Here is a 16,678-nt window from a genome sequence, read left to right on the forward strand (position 1 = left end):
AGTAGCATTCTTAATGTTGGATGCTAGGCTACATGTGTCAAACATAACATCTGGTCTTGTTTGTTTAGCAACCCACAGAACCTGTCCTATTTTGGATCTGAGTTGTTCTCTTTCTTTCTCATTCAGTGGGGCCTCTCTCTGTACAGCACGTGTTGCCTGCAAATTAATTGGTTGTAGGTTTTCAATATAACTGTGCTGATGCACCTGTACTACACCACCCACAGTAGCAATGTTCATCCCCACATATGAAAAACTCTCACACTCTTCACGACCCACGTGAAATGCAGATTTAAGCACAGGGATGACATTGGTTACAAAATGCTCTGAACCTGCCCAAAAAAAATCATCCACATGGCATGCCAGTACTCCTGTTACCTCAGACTGCTCATTCTGCCAATAAAACACTGCAGGATCAACCCGTGACATTTTACCCCCACTTTTCAGCATGAGATCTTTGACCTTGTTGTACCAGTAGAGGGAAGCATCTGCAAGTCCATACACACATTTCTTTAGTTTCCACAACACATTGTCCACGCTCGCTTCTGGTGGGGGACGAATGTAAATGTCTCTTGAGAGTTCCATTCCCTGCAAAAAAGCAGACTTAATATCCATAGAGTTCACTTGCCATTTGTTTTGACAAATAACAGCTAACAGGAGCCTGAGTGATTCTGATGCACATGTGGGAGAATCTTTCTGTAATTCATGCATATTGACTTCTTCAAAACCTCTCGCCACAAGGCGGGCTTTGGGAACAACACCACTAGAAGTTTCCTTTAATGTACAGACCCATCTAGTAGAGATACATTTCTGACCTTTGTCTGTGACTTCTTCGTAAACATTATTATTTTGCCAGTTGTCAATCTCTTGCTGTTTAGCAGCATCAAAAGAGATGTCTTTGGTAATAAGTACATCGCCATCGGTGTTCTCACATTCAGTGAGAAGATCATCAACTTGTGACATGTCTAAAGCTTCCTTTTGACCCTCGTTGCCATTTGGTTCAAGATACTGCACATTGTACCAGTTTCTATATTGCCCTTTTGCTTTCCCTGCTCTGCCTAAAACTCTGGCCGTGTGTTTTGTCTCATCATTTCTGTTTGTAAATGTCACTGTCTGACCTGTTTTCAGTTTGACACCCGTGGAACCCACTGTATTAGTAGCATCCCTCTCATTAGTTTGTCTCACATCTTCTCTATCATCTGTTTCTGTGTTTTCATGGATTTGCACTTCTCTATTAACACTCATTTCATCATCTGAATTTTCTGACATATCAGTGTGTATTACATTTTCTTTTTCTGTACTATCTCCAGGAATATCAGGTAGTACAAGTGTATCCCCATCCTGTGCATTAACTTTATTCAGCCTGGACCGTTGTACTCTGACAAGGATACCACCATGTCTGACAAACACTACAGAGCCATCTTGACCGATAACTACAGCAGGACCTTTCCACTCTGCTCGTTTGTAGTACACTCTGTCTCCTGTCTCATACTTTTCATCTGTAGGCCTAAGCTGCTTTCGTAAAGCTCTTTTTATTCTTTCTGAGCATTCCACCTCTGTGAATGCTCTTCTGGAAGCATGCAATGCTGCTAGGTGCTGTCCTACTCTAGTACTCATAGAAGTGCCTTCTAGAGCAGGCAGTTTATTAACCAAAATGGAAGGAAAATTAGGACTGTGACCAAACACCAGCTGGTGTGAACTATAACCATGCACATTAATCATACTGTTCTTGGCCATTAAAGCCCAGTCTAGAGCAGTCTGCCAGCCACACCCGTTTTCCCTTTTCACCTTCAGAAGAATCTCAGTCAGAGTCATTTTGGGTCTCTCCAGCAGCCCGTTGCTCCAAGGACTGTATGCCGCTGTGGTCTTCATCTCAATGTTGAATTTTTCTGCCATCTCTCTTATCTCCTCATTATTGAACTCACCACCGTTGTCAGTGTATATCCGTTTTGGGGCACCATGAACACTTATCCACGAGTGAATGAAAGAGTTGACAATTTCAGAGGCTCTTTGTTCTCACAATGTTTCCACCGCTGAAGCGTGTGAAATGGTCGATGATGTGGAGGTACCATATGCCAGGTTCCAGCTCATGTAAATCCATTGCCACCGTCTCATTGTACTCTGAGGCTAAAGGCAAACCCACAGCAGGCCTGGGCTTGGTCCTATTATATCTTTGACATACCTCACAGTCACGGATAATCTCTTGCAGAATAACTGGATAGTCTTTGTCAGTATTTCCAGAGCTGAGGATAAGCCTCTGCAGCCGGTCTGCAGAGGCATGGCCAAACTGTTTGTGAAGCTTCAGGAGAACTTTACGCTTCTCTTTTGTAGACATCTCTGCTGTGATGACAAGAACTTCACTTTCATTGGTGTTCACTTCAGTATTACCATCTTTAATGTCGACACAGTATTGTCCCGAACTAGTGAGCTCAAGAGGCACTGGTTGCTTGAACATGACAACTTTGTCATTCTCCATGTCTAAAACAGTTCCTGCTCTCTTTAGAGCCATTTTGCTCAGCAGTAAAGGGATATCAACAGGAACAACTTCCGTTTCAATGTGACATTTTGTTGGTCCGATCTTAGCGGGAAGCTTTACCTTTCTGTAGGAGTGTACCACCTGACCATCACCAAATCTGAAAGGTCTACAGCTTGAAGATTCTGTTTGCATCAGTTTGTATATTTGGCTTTGGCTCAGGTCTTTCATGTAACTATCCAGCCACTTTTCACCACAAACAGTATGTGTGCATGCTGTGTCAATGATAGCTGATCCCAGTGATTCAGTTAGGAAGATCTCCGAGTCCGTCATAACTTTTGTAAACCGTGTAATGTTACACTCTTCGACATTTTCATCTTCTGCTAGCTTTACTTCATTTCTCTGATGAGGACAGTCTTTGGCCCAATGGTACGTGCTCTGACAAATTACGCATTTTGTTCGCTTACCATATTTGTCGAGCGGGTTTGTACCTTGCTGTGGCTGCCACTGTCTATTCTGTGACTGGCTGTTCCGTCTGAATTTACCTGGTGGCCTCTGCTCCGTGAAAAACGCCGCATCTCGAGTCAAGCTGCCTCCACTTGCTCCACTGGTTTTTCCTCCGAAAATCCGTTTTAACGCTGACTTCATGGATGCAAATGTTAAATCCGTGCACGCTGTAAGTGCTAGCTGCCTACTCTTCTCTTCAAGACAAGCCGTGTCCAGTAGTTTAAACGCTAACACAGCGTCAGGCAAGGTCATGTTGTATTTCTTCATGCGGTTGTATCTCTGCTCAAAGTCTATGATGTAGTCTGCCATGGACATTGCGCTGTCTTTGGAAATCGAGTGGAAATGAGAGTACGCTTCATAAGCGTGGTCTTTTTCTTCTCTCAAGAATACAGAGTCCAGCTTAGCTAACAAGGTTTCCATACCATTGTCTTCATTCAGATCGCTCGCGGGTATTTCCAAAGCGGTCTCTCTGGCTCGCCCCTCGAGCCCTAACACCACCGCTAGTGCCTGCTTCTTCTTGTCCAAATCCATAAAAAGTTTCCAAATACTAATTTTATTTTTCCAGCACTCGTATGGTCTGATTTCGTCAAACTTAGGTGGTACTCTATAGTTGGAAACCATCCTCTGCTACCATTGATAAACTCCACAGACACGACGTGGTTCTGCACTCAGTACTTTATTTTCTCCTCCACACTAACTAAACAGGAAGGGGAAATACATCATAGAATAGGAGGGAACACTGAAAAAGATGCAGTAACCGAAATGACCACAAGATGGCAGTATATTAAACAACTATATCCCTTGTACATGAAGTTAACAGTCCCTGTGGTAGTAGGTTCTGTGGTGACCCCTGATTTAAGTGTGCCTAAAGCCTCATTGGTTGGCTAGTGGTCCCCCCTGCTATGCCCACTACCTCCCGCCTCTAATAAATAATCTTGGTGGAGTTCCCTTACCGTCTCCAATGCAGTTGATGGTAGAGGGTCTGGAAGCAATGGAAGTCCCTGAAGCAGGCAGGAGAAACTGGATAGCTTGCTGGCCCCTGCCGCCTCGTTTCCCAGTGTTGCTGGAATGCTGGGCTCGGTTGCTGATGATCAATATAGTGAGAAAGGCCCTGAAATGGAAGCCATGGCTGGAGACAGCGTCTCATGTGTCAGTCACTTCTGGGTTCCACACTTCCTGTCCGGACCGGAAGGGATGTCCGGAATGATCAGAGTTGCCTGGAGAACAGGAAGTGATGTCAGGAACAACCAGAAAGATGCCTGGAGGACCAAAAAGTGCTGGGGAAAACTCAGACTGGATTGTAAAGAATGTGGAAAGTCTAAACAGTGCTGTAAGTTTTATGGAAAACCTGGACAGAGCTGAAAGCAGCATGGACAGGGGCAGTGATGCGTTATCAGGAAATGTGCCCCTTCAGCCTGGCCAAGTCACTGATCGGGGGGACTGTGTTATGGGGGTCCTCCAGACTCACTGTCCAGTTCTAGACTGCATTAGGCAACTGGAGGAGCCGCAGGTGTCAGCGTCAGTGGGTGAAAGTTCTCCTGCTGTGTGCAAGGATACCGCCACCTGTGGTAGGCCTGCTGACTGGGGGAAATGCGGGGCCCCCTATTGATGGCGTGGCTGACCAAAGTGAAGGGCGGAGCACGGTTGCGGTTGTTAAAAGAAGATTTAAATATAGTGGAAATGGGGGGAGGTAAGGGTGAAAATAGTGGCAGATTCCGGGGCCCAGGGAGGGGCAGCTGAGGGTACAAGTACGGGGGTGGTGCCTGTGGTTGAGTCGGTGAAGGAGGGTGGGCCAAAAGTGGCCAGGGGGTCTTTTCCAGAGGTGGTCCCCCCTGTAGCTGGAGGGCCTTCCAGACTTCTGGGCCCTTCTCAGGGGGGTAGGCTTCTCTCTGCTCTGCAGGAGGGATGCACCTTTGCAAATATCGTTGGTGTGCCGGCCAGGATTGTCCATTTATATAGTCAATTTGGCTCCTGGGTTTTTCAGGAGCCCCCTGGTGGGGTGGGTGCAGGGGCTTGGTCTAAGGGGGTAGGGGGGCCGCAGAGGAGACGCAGGAACGTGGTACAGGTGAAGTTCCATGGCTCGGGTTCCAGCCCAAGCAGGGGGCACATGATTGATTTGGTCCTGAGTTTGGAGTTTAGGGTGGCAGACTTGTTTGCTGACATCCACCCCCACAACTCGGCCGAATATGATATCATGTGTCTCCTGTAGCCATGGAGCTTTTCCTAACCAAGTATGAGCTGCACACATCCCTGCTACTGCCTTTATTGGCAGGGACTGCATTCTTGCCTTTTACCCGGGTCAGCCGAAGCTATGTTTTAAATGTGGCAGCCCGACACACTTCAGTGCGGATTGTGCCGTACTTAGGTGCGTACGGTGTGGCGGCCTGGGTCACCTGGCAGAAGAATGTGCACTGATCAGATGTAACCTCTGTGGGGAAAGGGGCACCCCTTTAGTAGATGCCCCAGGGCTTTTAGGGGCTACACCTCAGGGGTCAGTGAGGCTCAGGCGGGAGGTGGGGTAGGTGAAGACAGGTCAGGGAGTAGGGCAGGAGAGGTTAGGTCTGGGGAAGGTAGGTCTGGGTCAGGAGAGTCTGGGGCAGGTGAGTCTAGGTCGGTAGTGGTGGGGGTGAATGTTGTCCCTGGTGCGGTTTCTCCGGGGGAAGGTCCCACAGTAAGGAGGAAACGGCCTCCTAGGTAAAGAGGGTGGAGAGGAGAAGGAGGGGGCAGACAGCTGCCTCTGGAGGAGGGGATGATGTGGCAGAGGGGGTTGTGCAGGCTGCGGGTCGTGAGAGGGAGGAGCTTGTGAATCCAGCACCCAGACGCTCTGGGACGAAAGTTCCGGTGTCATCTAGGGTCAAGTCAATTGGTGGTAAGGTGCCAGAGGAGGCTGGGGGCTCGACAGCCTCTGGCTCCCCCTCTGGCCTGGTGGCTTCTCCTTCTCCCTCTGTCCCTGTCCCTCTGGGTGTTCTTCCCTCCATTCCTTCCTCTTCCCTCCCGCCCATGCTGCCAGTCAGGCGGCATGGATCGGCCTTACCCAGGCGGTCGGGGTGCTGTTGTGGGGGAGAAGGGTACTGATGGCTCCAATCTTGGGGCGTATAAGCGCCTGAGAGGGAGTTTGTCTTGGGTGGTCAGTGGTACCTCCAGTGAGGAAAGTGCTGGGGAGGCGGGTGGCGATAAAGGGGGGTGGTAGAAGCAGGGAAAGAGGAAGCTTAAGTCTCAGAGGAGAAGGGAACCTCAGGTGCCTGATGGGTAGGTTGGGGGGCTCGGAGGTCCGCGGGGCATGGAGGTTTTGTCCCAACATATACGGGGTCCTCTCCTCATCAGAATCTGAAGAGGAAGTCTCTGGAGAAGCGAAGCATTGAATGTACAGTAGGAGGGAGCATTACTGCCTTAATTACTAAGGATGGCTGTGCCTGCTCCAATCCGGCTTGCGACCATTAATGTCGCAAGCATTCGGTCTACAGGTGCTCGTTATATGGCCTTTGATTTTCTCAGCCAGGTTGAAGCTGACTTTTTATTTTTGCAAGAGACCTGGCTGGCATCGGTGCCAGAGATGCACCTGGCAAAGAGGGAGGAATGGAGATGTGGGCCCTCCCTCTGGTCTCTTGCGGCTGAGCCTTGTAGTGGAGTCACAGTCCTTTTTAAGACTGGTTCTGTAGACTGCCGACGAGTGATTGAGGTGGAGTTTGGTAGATGTCTGGTGGTAGACACTGTCTTGAGGGGGCTATCCCTTCGCCCTATACATTTTTATGGTCCGCAGACCAAGTGAGCAAGGAAAAGCCTTCTTACGGCAGTCAAGCCTTATCTTTTTTCATCCCAGCAAGTGGTTTTTGGTGGCAACTTCAACGTCGTTACTAGGCCTAAAGACAGGACAGGTGGCAGAAGCCCGCTGGGGTATGATAGTATAGTATAGTATAGTTAGGGAAGCTGGACTGGTGGATGTGCACGTTCCAAACTTCCCTAGTCTCACTGGTTTCACTTATGCCTGAGGTAATTGTAATAGTAGATTAGATTATTAGGTTTTTTTTTTTTGAAGGGGGACTCGGTCTTTGCGGCCCTGGAGCTGCAGGTGGTAGAGTTTTCCAACCACTGTATGGTGTCTGTAGCCTTGAATGTGGCTGAGACTCCCCAGCCTCAGCTCTCCTGTCTACGGGATCCTTAAAGGATGGAGAATCCTCCACCGCAAAAGCGTAGCCTTATTTTAATTGGAAACCTGAGAGTCCAACGGTGGAACCATACGTTTTTTTTTTTTTAGGAGAGACTCCTCAAAGGGATATCTCCAAGCGAAGCGCTTAGGTATTCCAACCATGCGTTTTCGGGGAATCCCACTGACTAGTAACAATCTCGTCAAAATAGGCCGGAAAGGGGAACACCTTTGTCACCTTGGAAGAATTGCGGGTGCCAAACTGCACCGGCGTCACAGACTCAGCATCAGCTGAGTCCTCCAATTTTAAAGTTTCCTGTACTGACACAATTAGGGCCTCCACCAGCATTTTTTCATGCGCGGCTGCGGAGGAGGGCTCGTCCTCACTGTTAGAGCACTCAACATGCGTGGACGCAGACCCAGTGGGCTGACTCTCGTCAGCGGTGGCCAAACCCACCTCAGACCCTGAAGAGGCAGAGGATATAGGTGAAGCTAGGGGGCACTTCTTGCTAGGCCTCCTTTGCAGGGCCATATCTACCTTGGATACAAGTGACTCCAGCACTGCCGTCATGGCCGCCAGGGAAGACTGAGACCATGAGGGTCCCGCAGCTTCCAGGAGTGGGTCAGGTGGGGATACACACACACACACACACACACACAGAGGCTCCATTGCCAACAAGGGGATAATCGGAGTTGCACCGTGCACAACAGAAACATTTTTATATGGAAAACACAAAATATGGCCGCCAAAGCTGGGAATGCAGCATCCACGGCAAAGTGGCCATGCTGCACAGGACCTGGGACCCCACTGGACCCCAGGGAAGAGTCATCTACCAGGAGGGGACTCCCCCGAGGGGACTCCCCCGAGGGGACTCCCCCCCCCCCCCCCCGCAGCACCAAGTTACAGGCACCCCCAAAAAGGGGGACAGACAGTTGCACCCACCCACCACTCTCCGGCCCAACACCAGACAAGCCTACCTACACAAATACACCCGTGCACCCCTAAATGGGCTAAGGGGGGGGGGGGAGACAGGGGGCAGGTGAGGGCAATCTACACAGGGGGAACACCGCTGTGTAGATGGGGGAAAAAAACTTGAGGAGAAGGGAGGACGCAGGAGGGGGCCTACCATCCCCAGGGAGGGCCCGTGACCACCCCAGCAATTCAGAAAGAAAGGAGGGGGGACACTAACCACACCATGGCACCAGGCGGGCACTACTCCCAGCAGTCCACTGCTCCATCTTGGAATGGGGATGCTGCGGCCCAAGGTACACTGCGACTCTGATCGTGACTGCGGTCGTGATCAGGGCTATGTGACATCGAAATGCGTTTCACTCGCTGGCCAGACCCGTCCAGTGTGGCTATGTCGCGACCAACCTAGCGCGGAGCTAACTGTTGGGTCACGCTCGCAGGCCAGACTGGGAAGGCCATAAGGATCTAGGATATTCAGTGCGTCACTCTGTCCGGCTGTTGATTGTAGTTCACACAGGAACAGGTTGATTGTAGTTCACACAGGAATAAAAATAATAAAGAAAAAGTAAAAAATTCCATAAAAAAAGGAAAGAATGCCAGGACCGCAGATCCCAGCAGAGAGCCAGGTCCTTACTCCTGACTAGGCAGAAAAAAACTGAAGTCCTATAGCAGGAAAAGATGGTATACCCCATGGGACTGCCTCAGGGGCGAAACCAAAAAAGTTTCCGCCTAGTCCTACTCCTGAAGAGAGAGCAGCATAAGCCCAATGGTAAAGAAGATATGGAGCTGTGTCTGTAAATGAATGAAAAAGAGAAATGTATTTTTTTTTTCAAAACTTTGTGACAAAAAAGTGAGATCTGCAAAATACTCAACATGCCTCTCAGCAAATAGCTTAGGGTTTCTACTTTCCGAAAAGGGGTCATTTGGGGGGGTGGGTTTGCGCTATCTTTGCATTTCATGGCCTCCGAAACTGGCTAGACTGCCAAACGGACTCACACGTGGTATCCTCATACTCAGGAGAAGCAGCAGAATGTATTTTGGGGTATAATTCCACATATATCCATGGCATGCATGAGCAATATCTCATTTCAATGACAACTTTGTGTAAAAAAAATTATTTTTCAAACACCTGTGACAATAAAATTCAACGTTAAACATATTAACGTGCATTAAAGGCTTAACATGCCTCTCAGGAAATTTATTGGGGTGTCTATTTTCCAAAAAAGGGGTCATTTTGGGGGGTACTGCCCTGCCATTGACGGCCGAACCGGGTGTACCAAGATAGCAGCCGAACCCTGCAGCACATGTGGCTACAAGAAAATGGCATCCCGCGTGGCGAGCGGAGCAACCGAGGACCCTCAGGGGGACCCCCCAGACTCCACAATGTAATCGATCAGCAGGTGGGCCCTGGAAGTACAGACCGGGACCCCCCCCTGCATGATCGTTTGTTTGCCTGACCCCCATGCGGCCTGAGAACGTGGTCCCAGCCCCCAGTAGTAGGCCCAAAAAGCCCCGCGTGGTGGGGGGATAGGAGAGGGGGTGCATGACAGGACAGAGGGGAACCCGGGATTGTGAGGGTCCAACCGTCTCTGGGAGAGGCCTGCATCCACCCCAAAATCCATTTACTCACCATACCAGGAACACAGGTGGGCGCCACCTCCTGACAGGACCCCTCTCCACCGAAGTGGGAGGGGAGTTGTCGGCCAAATAGGAACGCTGTGACTCGGGCCTAGACCCAGTCATATGCGACCTGGCGAGACGTTTAACTCGCGGGGCCAGTCCCAGCGCGGAGTTAATGTCTGCACGCGCTCGCTGGCCGACTGGGATCTATATATCCAGCCCATCGCCCAGAACCGGCATAGTTGCTTGTAGAACTCACAGGAAAAAAAAAAAAAAAAAACGGAATTTTTGTAAAATCTTACCGTAAAATTCCTTTCTCTGAGTCCTCCGACAGTCGCCGCCCACTCATACAGTCTTCACTTATGGGTATTGACTTCAACTCCACAGGAATTTCTAGGCATAAGACTTGTAAAACAACAATTAATCTACATAGTCACACCCATGGGGGCTGTCCTTCTAGTCCAATACCCCCCTGCAATAGCCATCCCAATTCAGTTTGGTCGCAAGCAGTGATAGTGTATAAAAAAAACCCCCAAAGAGGGGCAGGGGCGCGACTGACGGAGGACTCAGAGAAAGGAATTTTACGGTAAGATTTTACAAAAATTAAATTTTCTCTTACGTCCTCCAACAGTCGCCGCCCACTCATACAGTCTTCACTTATGGGGACGTCCCAAAGCAGTGTAGACATGAGGGGTGGGCAACGCAACCGCCAGAAAAGCAACGCAGTACCTGTACCCAATGGCGTGGGGTGCCTCATATCAAGCGGGAAACCGCCCACCCTCAGATGGCAGGGGAGTGCCGCCAACCAGAACGCAGGACACTAGAACGCAGGACACTAGAAGTGCATGGACGAACCAATGCTGTGTCCAGTGAGGTAGGACAGGGATTAGTCGTTTGTGAGACCAGGGCGAACACATAGCCTGCGAAATGCTCGATGGCGGGCTGGGATTCCATCTGACCCTCTGTCCTGGAGAACCAGGATGGTCAGTCCGATTCCCGGCTCCACAAACGCTGTCTTCATCCGAAGATCCACTAACTAGTGCTGATAAAATAAACAGCTAGCAATGTAAAGAAAAAAGACATTTTTTGAAAATAAATCAGAAAAGAAAAAAGAGGAAGGCTGAGACTGTAGCCTCAGCACAGGGAAGCCTATCCACTCCTAAGCTAGGCAGAAGACAAATTGAATTGGGATGGCTATTGCAGGGGGGTATTGGACTAGAAGGACAGCCCCCATGGGTGTGACTATGTAGATTAATTGTTCTTTTTCAAGTCTTAAGCCTAGAAACTCCTGTGGAGATGAAGTCAATAACTATAAGTGAAGACTGTATGAGTGGGCCGCGACTGTCGGAGGATGTAAGAGATAAACACTTTTTTGCCAGGACCAGAGATCTCACAGGAAAAAAATCCGGAGAAAAAGCTAACTAGAAAAAACTATCTAGAAAAAACGTTGCCAGGACCAGAGATCCCAGTAAGGAATTAGGTCCTTACTACTGACTAGGCAGATTAAAACTGAAATCCTATAGTAGGGAGAGAGAGGGTATACCCCCTGGGACTGCACCTAGACGTAGCCAGAACTTTTTTCTGCCTAGTGTCCTACTACTATAGGGGGCAGTATAACACTACTGATATGCATCAGAGGACTGCGTCCGTCAATGAATGATAGAGAAATAAAATTTATGCCCAGTATTTTGTTTTCAGTCAATTCATTTTTAGTGTGGCTCTTCTAATATTATGGTTTTCTCAACAAGGTTATTACTTGCGCAAGTTTTTCTTTTTATTAAGTCCCATGTAAGTCCCATGAAAAAGGAAGAGCAGACTAATAAGCTGGCCATTTATAGATTACATTTTATCCAAATCGAGCTGAATTAAACACCGTTCGAGCCATTGATGGCCCTGCAAGCCCCATCAAGCTCAACAAAAAAGTCAATTTAAAAATTGATTGAGCCAAGTGGAAAATGATCAGCCAAACAGTGACTGCATCCTATCAGATGTAGTCGCTGTTCAGGTATTGAAGCAGCCATGGGTGCTGCGGCTACTAAATACAATGCCATCAGGGAAGATTCCTCCAACTCTGTTTAGGGATAAACAAAACAAATCTGCCAGTCTATGGCTAGCTCAAGTGCTCTCTGTGCACTACACCATTGCCCTTCCTCCAGATGCATGTGCAATGCAATAAATGACTAAGTTTCATGACATATCTGTCAGTCCTCCACGCAAGCTCAGTACTTAACTGCAAAAAACCAACATGGGCGACACCACTGAGTGGGGAAAGAATATTAAGGGTAGAAAGTGACAGATGATGTCTGTAAGCATTCTAAAGGAAGCGCAGCATGCTTTAACGCTCTTCTTTTCAACAAGGTCACCGAGATTGTCTGTTAATACTGCGCTGATAATATGGCACATATCCAGACTGGGTAGAAAGACAGGAGCTTGCCTTAGTATCATTCTAGGATGTTACATTGTATGCTTCAGACATGCTTTTACTTTTACTAAAATTATTTTTTTTTTTTTAAATAATGTAATGCAATGCACTAGTATCAATATATGAAATATAGCTCACCTGGCTCCTCCCTGCTCCAGGCACAGAGGACCAGAAAAATCCCCTCCAGTCTGGGTCCTCGAAGATGTACGGCAATACCCGAGTCAGTAACCGAGCACAATTCAATACCATCTGTCTTTCTTTGTCTGAGTTACATCCAGTGTCTACACCAGCCACCAGCTTTTCCACTGCCTGCAAAGCACAATTATTTGTCACATTAGGTTCGAACAATGAAGCCATGGAAAACATATTAAACTACTGATCAGATGTAAGTCTATATACATCACTTAAATTAAACATGAAAGGTTGAACATAAATATATCCTAGTTGCAAGCAACAGAATGGTCAGTCTTATATTTGTTTCATTACTTCGCAATCAATGACCTGGAACAAGTGTGAAGCTAGCAAAGTATGAAGGCTTAAAGAGGACCCAAGGTCAACACTGCAAACTTATGAGCAGGCAGGGTATTTATCGCAGAAGAGACATGTAATGGTCTCATCTGCATCAAAGTAAGCCTACTTGTCTGCTTGCAGTCTTCTGTGGCACATGCAGCTCAGTTAAATCACCAGCATGGTCCCTGTGTGCCAGGACGACTAAGGGCTCTTTCACACGGCCGCTCCGTGTGTCCGCAAATCATCCTATTTTTTTGCGGATGATTTGCGGACATAATGAATGTCAATGGCACTGCGGATGTCAGCGGAATACCATCCGCTGACATCCGATTTTCCTCCTTTCAGTTCTGTTCCGTTTTTTGGAACGGAACAGAACCCTATTTTTTCATCCGTTCAAAAAACAGAAAGGAAGGAAAATCGGATGTCAGCAGTGTCACCCGCTGACATCCGCAATGCCATAGACTTACATTATGTCCGCATATCATCCGCAAACGGATGGGATGATATGCAGGCAGACGGAGCGGATGACAGAAATGTCATCCGCTCCATGAAAAAAAAAAAAAAAGGACGGCAGCAGAGCTTTCACACGGAGCAGCCGTGTGAAAAGGCCCTAAAGCATGTTATACAGCACAGTGCTTGTGCAGTTTATTTTGGTCCCTTGTAACACCTAAGAAACCTGGCTGATCCTGGCATATTCCAACCCTCCCACTGTAAACTGACCATGGTGTATCAGGACTGCTGACACCATGGTCAGTTTAGGTGCCTCCGTCATCAGCAGCCCTGCACTGTCTTCTATCCCCCTCCCCTTCCTGCCTGCTCGGGTCAGTGCCCGCCCCCTCCCCTCCTGCTGCTATTATATTTCATTTAAAATCATCGAATCCCCTCTGTAATATAACAATAACTTTCCCTGTGTCGGTTATAGAAAAAAATATGAGATTGGTACCTATATCAGAGTGGCTCCCGGCGATCACGCGAACGCTCAGCTCTCTCTCCTCTCTTCCCCTCCTCTCCGGCTGATGTCAGCGGCAGTGCTTGGCCCCACCCACTAGAGCTGTCAGCCGGGCAGAGGAGAGAGTCAAGGAGTCAGCTGAGTGCCGAGAGCCACTCTAATATAGGAACCAATCTGCATATTTTTTGTTATATTACAGAGGGGATTAGATGATTTTAAATAAGTGGCTTAACAACCACTTTAAGCTGGCCATACATGGAGCAATTTCATCTGGTTTCCAATGAACTGGCCAAAATTCAAACCATGGGTGGCAAGGTCAGTACCTACCCTCCCACCCAAAATCCATTGAGCCAAAAATCAAACGAGCCAAGAAAATTGTCAGCAAAACAGCGGCTGCATCTAATCAGATGCAGTCACTGTTCCAGTATTTTGACAGCTATGGGTGCAGCGGTCAGGATACCATAGCCGGCAAAGGGAGATTCCTCCATCCACAGAATGACATGTCAGCAATGGCAGCTCCCATATTTATCTGCAGAAATTCCTTTTAACAGCTTTCGAGGTCATCCCTATGACATCACCTTGTAACATAGTGTAGCTAGATTTGATGGGGACTCCTCACGAACAGCACGGATCTCAGCAGCTGGGATTAAAGCAAACACATCCTGTACAGATGTGGCAGTATCTGACCAAAATTGATCCCAGAAGGCATCATCTGTGGCTTCCACAGGCTGCAAGAAACACACATGGAGGGAGAGAGCATTATTTAGGGTAGACAAAAGGGCACAAATGACATATTTTATAATCTTCTTACAAGCTTAGAAAGTTTTTTATAAAAGCGTTTTATAGTGTATAGGGTTTATTCACACCAGTAGCTGTGCGTTATGCTGCGCATAATGCCAACCCACTTGTCTATGCTGTGAAGGGGCTATGCGATGCATTGTTTTATACCTTTTTATCATAATTATATTGAAAAAATATTTACCGGTAATTTCAATTGTTTTAACGCACAGTAGCACAGTGACATGGGGTGAAGTGCTTATTTAATCACCTGGTGTGAACGAGTCCTATAAAAATCAGTTAGTTACAGTAAATCTGTGCCAAGAGAAATTTGCAAGCTTCTTTTGGAAAATGCTAGTTGCCTGTCAAGTCATGATGAGTCAATGGCATCAGTGCTTTCTGAATCGTGCAAATTTAGGATCAGACGTTCCGACTTTCTGCATGCTTGGTTTTACTTGTTTTGGATCAGTGACTTCGAAATTAGTGAAGCCTTTGATTCCACATGACAACCAAGCAAGTAACATTTTTAGCAGTCGGGGTCAGGAATGGCAGCTTAAGCCTTTCTCTCAGGGAATATGCAAGCTGTCATACTAACCTCTCCCTCTGTGAATGCTAGTTGCCATTCTGATCCTCTAACTTTAATACCCACGGTCACTGAAAACCATGCCATTCCAAAATTCTCACTTAGGGCCCATTAACAAAATTGCATTAACCTAATACATACATTGGTTCACACATTACATGCAATGGTGTGATTAAACCCCACATAGTTGTGGAAAGTGGGAAAATAGCACTGGACCCGTATGGATAGGGTACTGGTATTGCTATCTTAAAGTGATTGTAAAGTCTCCTTTTTTTTCTATTAAAATAACAAACATGTTATACTTACCTGCTCTGTGTAGTGGTTTTGCACAAAGCAGACATGATCCTCCTCTTCTCAGGTTCATTGACCAACACAGCTCCATATTCTTTTTAACTATTGGGTTATGCTGCCCCCTACAGGAGTAGGACACTAGGCAGGAAAAGTCTTTACCCCGCCTATGGGGCAGTCCCTGGGGGTATACACCCACTCACTCTGCTATAGGCATTCAGTTTTGTTGCAAGCAGTGTCAGAAGAAAAAACCCCAACCCAACTCATATAGAGGGGCGGGTGCTGCGTCTGTCAATGAACTTTAAAAGAAAAGGATTTTACGATAAGTCAAGAAATCCAGTTTGCTCTATCGTTCATTGACAGACGCAGCTCCATATTCTTCTTAACCATTGGGACGTCCCAAAGCAGCCACCAGTGCGTCTGTGGCATCGGCAGACACCATCAGTCCTAGAGCTTGCATACAAGTCCGCAGAGAGGACAGATTGCTGGATAACAGCAAGCAAAATCGCTCTCTGCAACTTTTGCAGCTTTTCCAGATCGAGAAACAGTCCAGAGTCAGTCCAAGAAAATCCAGTTTGGAAGATGGGACAAGAGCAGATTTTTTGAAATTGATGTTCCAACTGAACTCTTGCAGAGTGATTGACAAGTTGTCCAACAGGACTGAATGGGAGTCTACTCTTAAGAGGAGATCATCCAGTTACCCCAGTACCGCAATACCCCGCTGTCGCAGTAATGCCAATACCGGAGCCAACACCTTGGTGAAGACCCTGGGACCAGAGGCAAGACCAAAGAGTAACGCCACAAATTGATAATGCTCCTCTCCCACAGCAAAGCGAAGAAAACTCTGGTGTCCAGTGTAAATAGGGATGTGTAGATAGGAGTCCTTGATATCGATGAAGGCCAAAAAGTCCCCTTGGTGTAGGGATGCCACTACCGCACGAATGGACTCAATTCGAAACTTCTGTACCCGCACAATGCAGTTTAAAGTCTTGAGGTCCATTACTGAACGCACTTTGCCTTCTTTCCTGGGAACAGTGAACAGGTTTGAATAGAACCCTTGAAAGCATTCCTAAGAGGGAACCGACACAATCGCCCCTTGCAACAGCAGATCGTGTACCATCTCTCGTAGATTCCTTAGCCAATCTGGAGATAGGCATAGATTGGACAATGAATCTGTCCGATAGTTGAGACCTGAATTCGATCGTGTAACCCGATCGGATCAGTTTGTGGACACATTTGTCCTGAATCAAGGAGATCCATGGTTTTTCGGAAAGAAACAAAGACTCCCCCCCCCCTACCCCAGTTGCGGGTGAAGGCGCGGCTCCATGCAGAAGGGGACTTGTCTGCAGATCGGGAGGGTCCTGCTCTAGGCTTACCCCAACCACGTTTTCTTGGAAATGGCTTAGATCCTTTCTCCTGCTGCCCGAGGCACAAAAAG

The 16,678-nt window shown here is 47.7% G+C and overlaps 1 protein-coding gene across 1 annotated transcript in view; it reads right to left on the minus strand.

Annotated features, from left to right (window-relative positions):
- HID1 (HID1 domain containing) overlaps nt 1–16,678 on the minus strand; it is a 283,981-nt gene that overhangs the window by 192,396 nt on the left and 74,907 nt on the right. The window contains exons 2-3 of the mRNA XM_082271220.1: nt 14,171–14,320; nt 12,272–12,442 (exon numbers count right to left, since the gene is read on the minus strand). Coding sequence (XP_082127346.1) covers nt 12,272–12,442; nt 14,171–14,320 — 321 coding nt within the window. The remainder of the gene's footprint in view (nt 1–12,271; nt 12,443–14,170; nt 14,321–16,678) is intronic.

The sequence above is a fragment of the Pelophylax lessonae genome, assembly GCF_965119305.1.
Source record: "Pelophylax lessonae genome assembly, chromosome: 11".
NCBI classification, from domain to species: domain Eukaryota; kingdom Metazoa; phylum Chordata; class Amphibia; order Anura; family Ranidae; genus Pelophylax; species Pelophylax lessonae.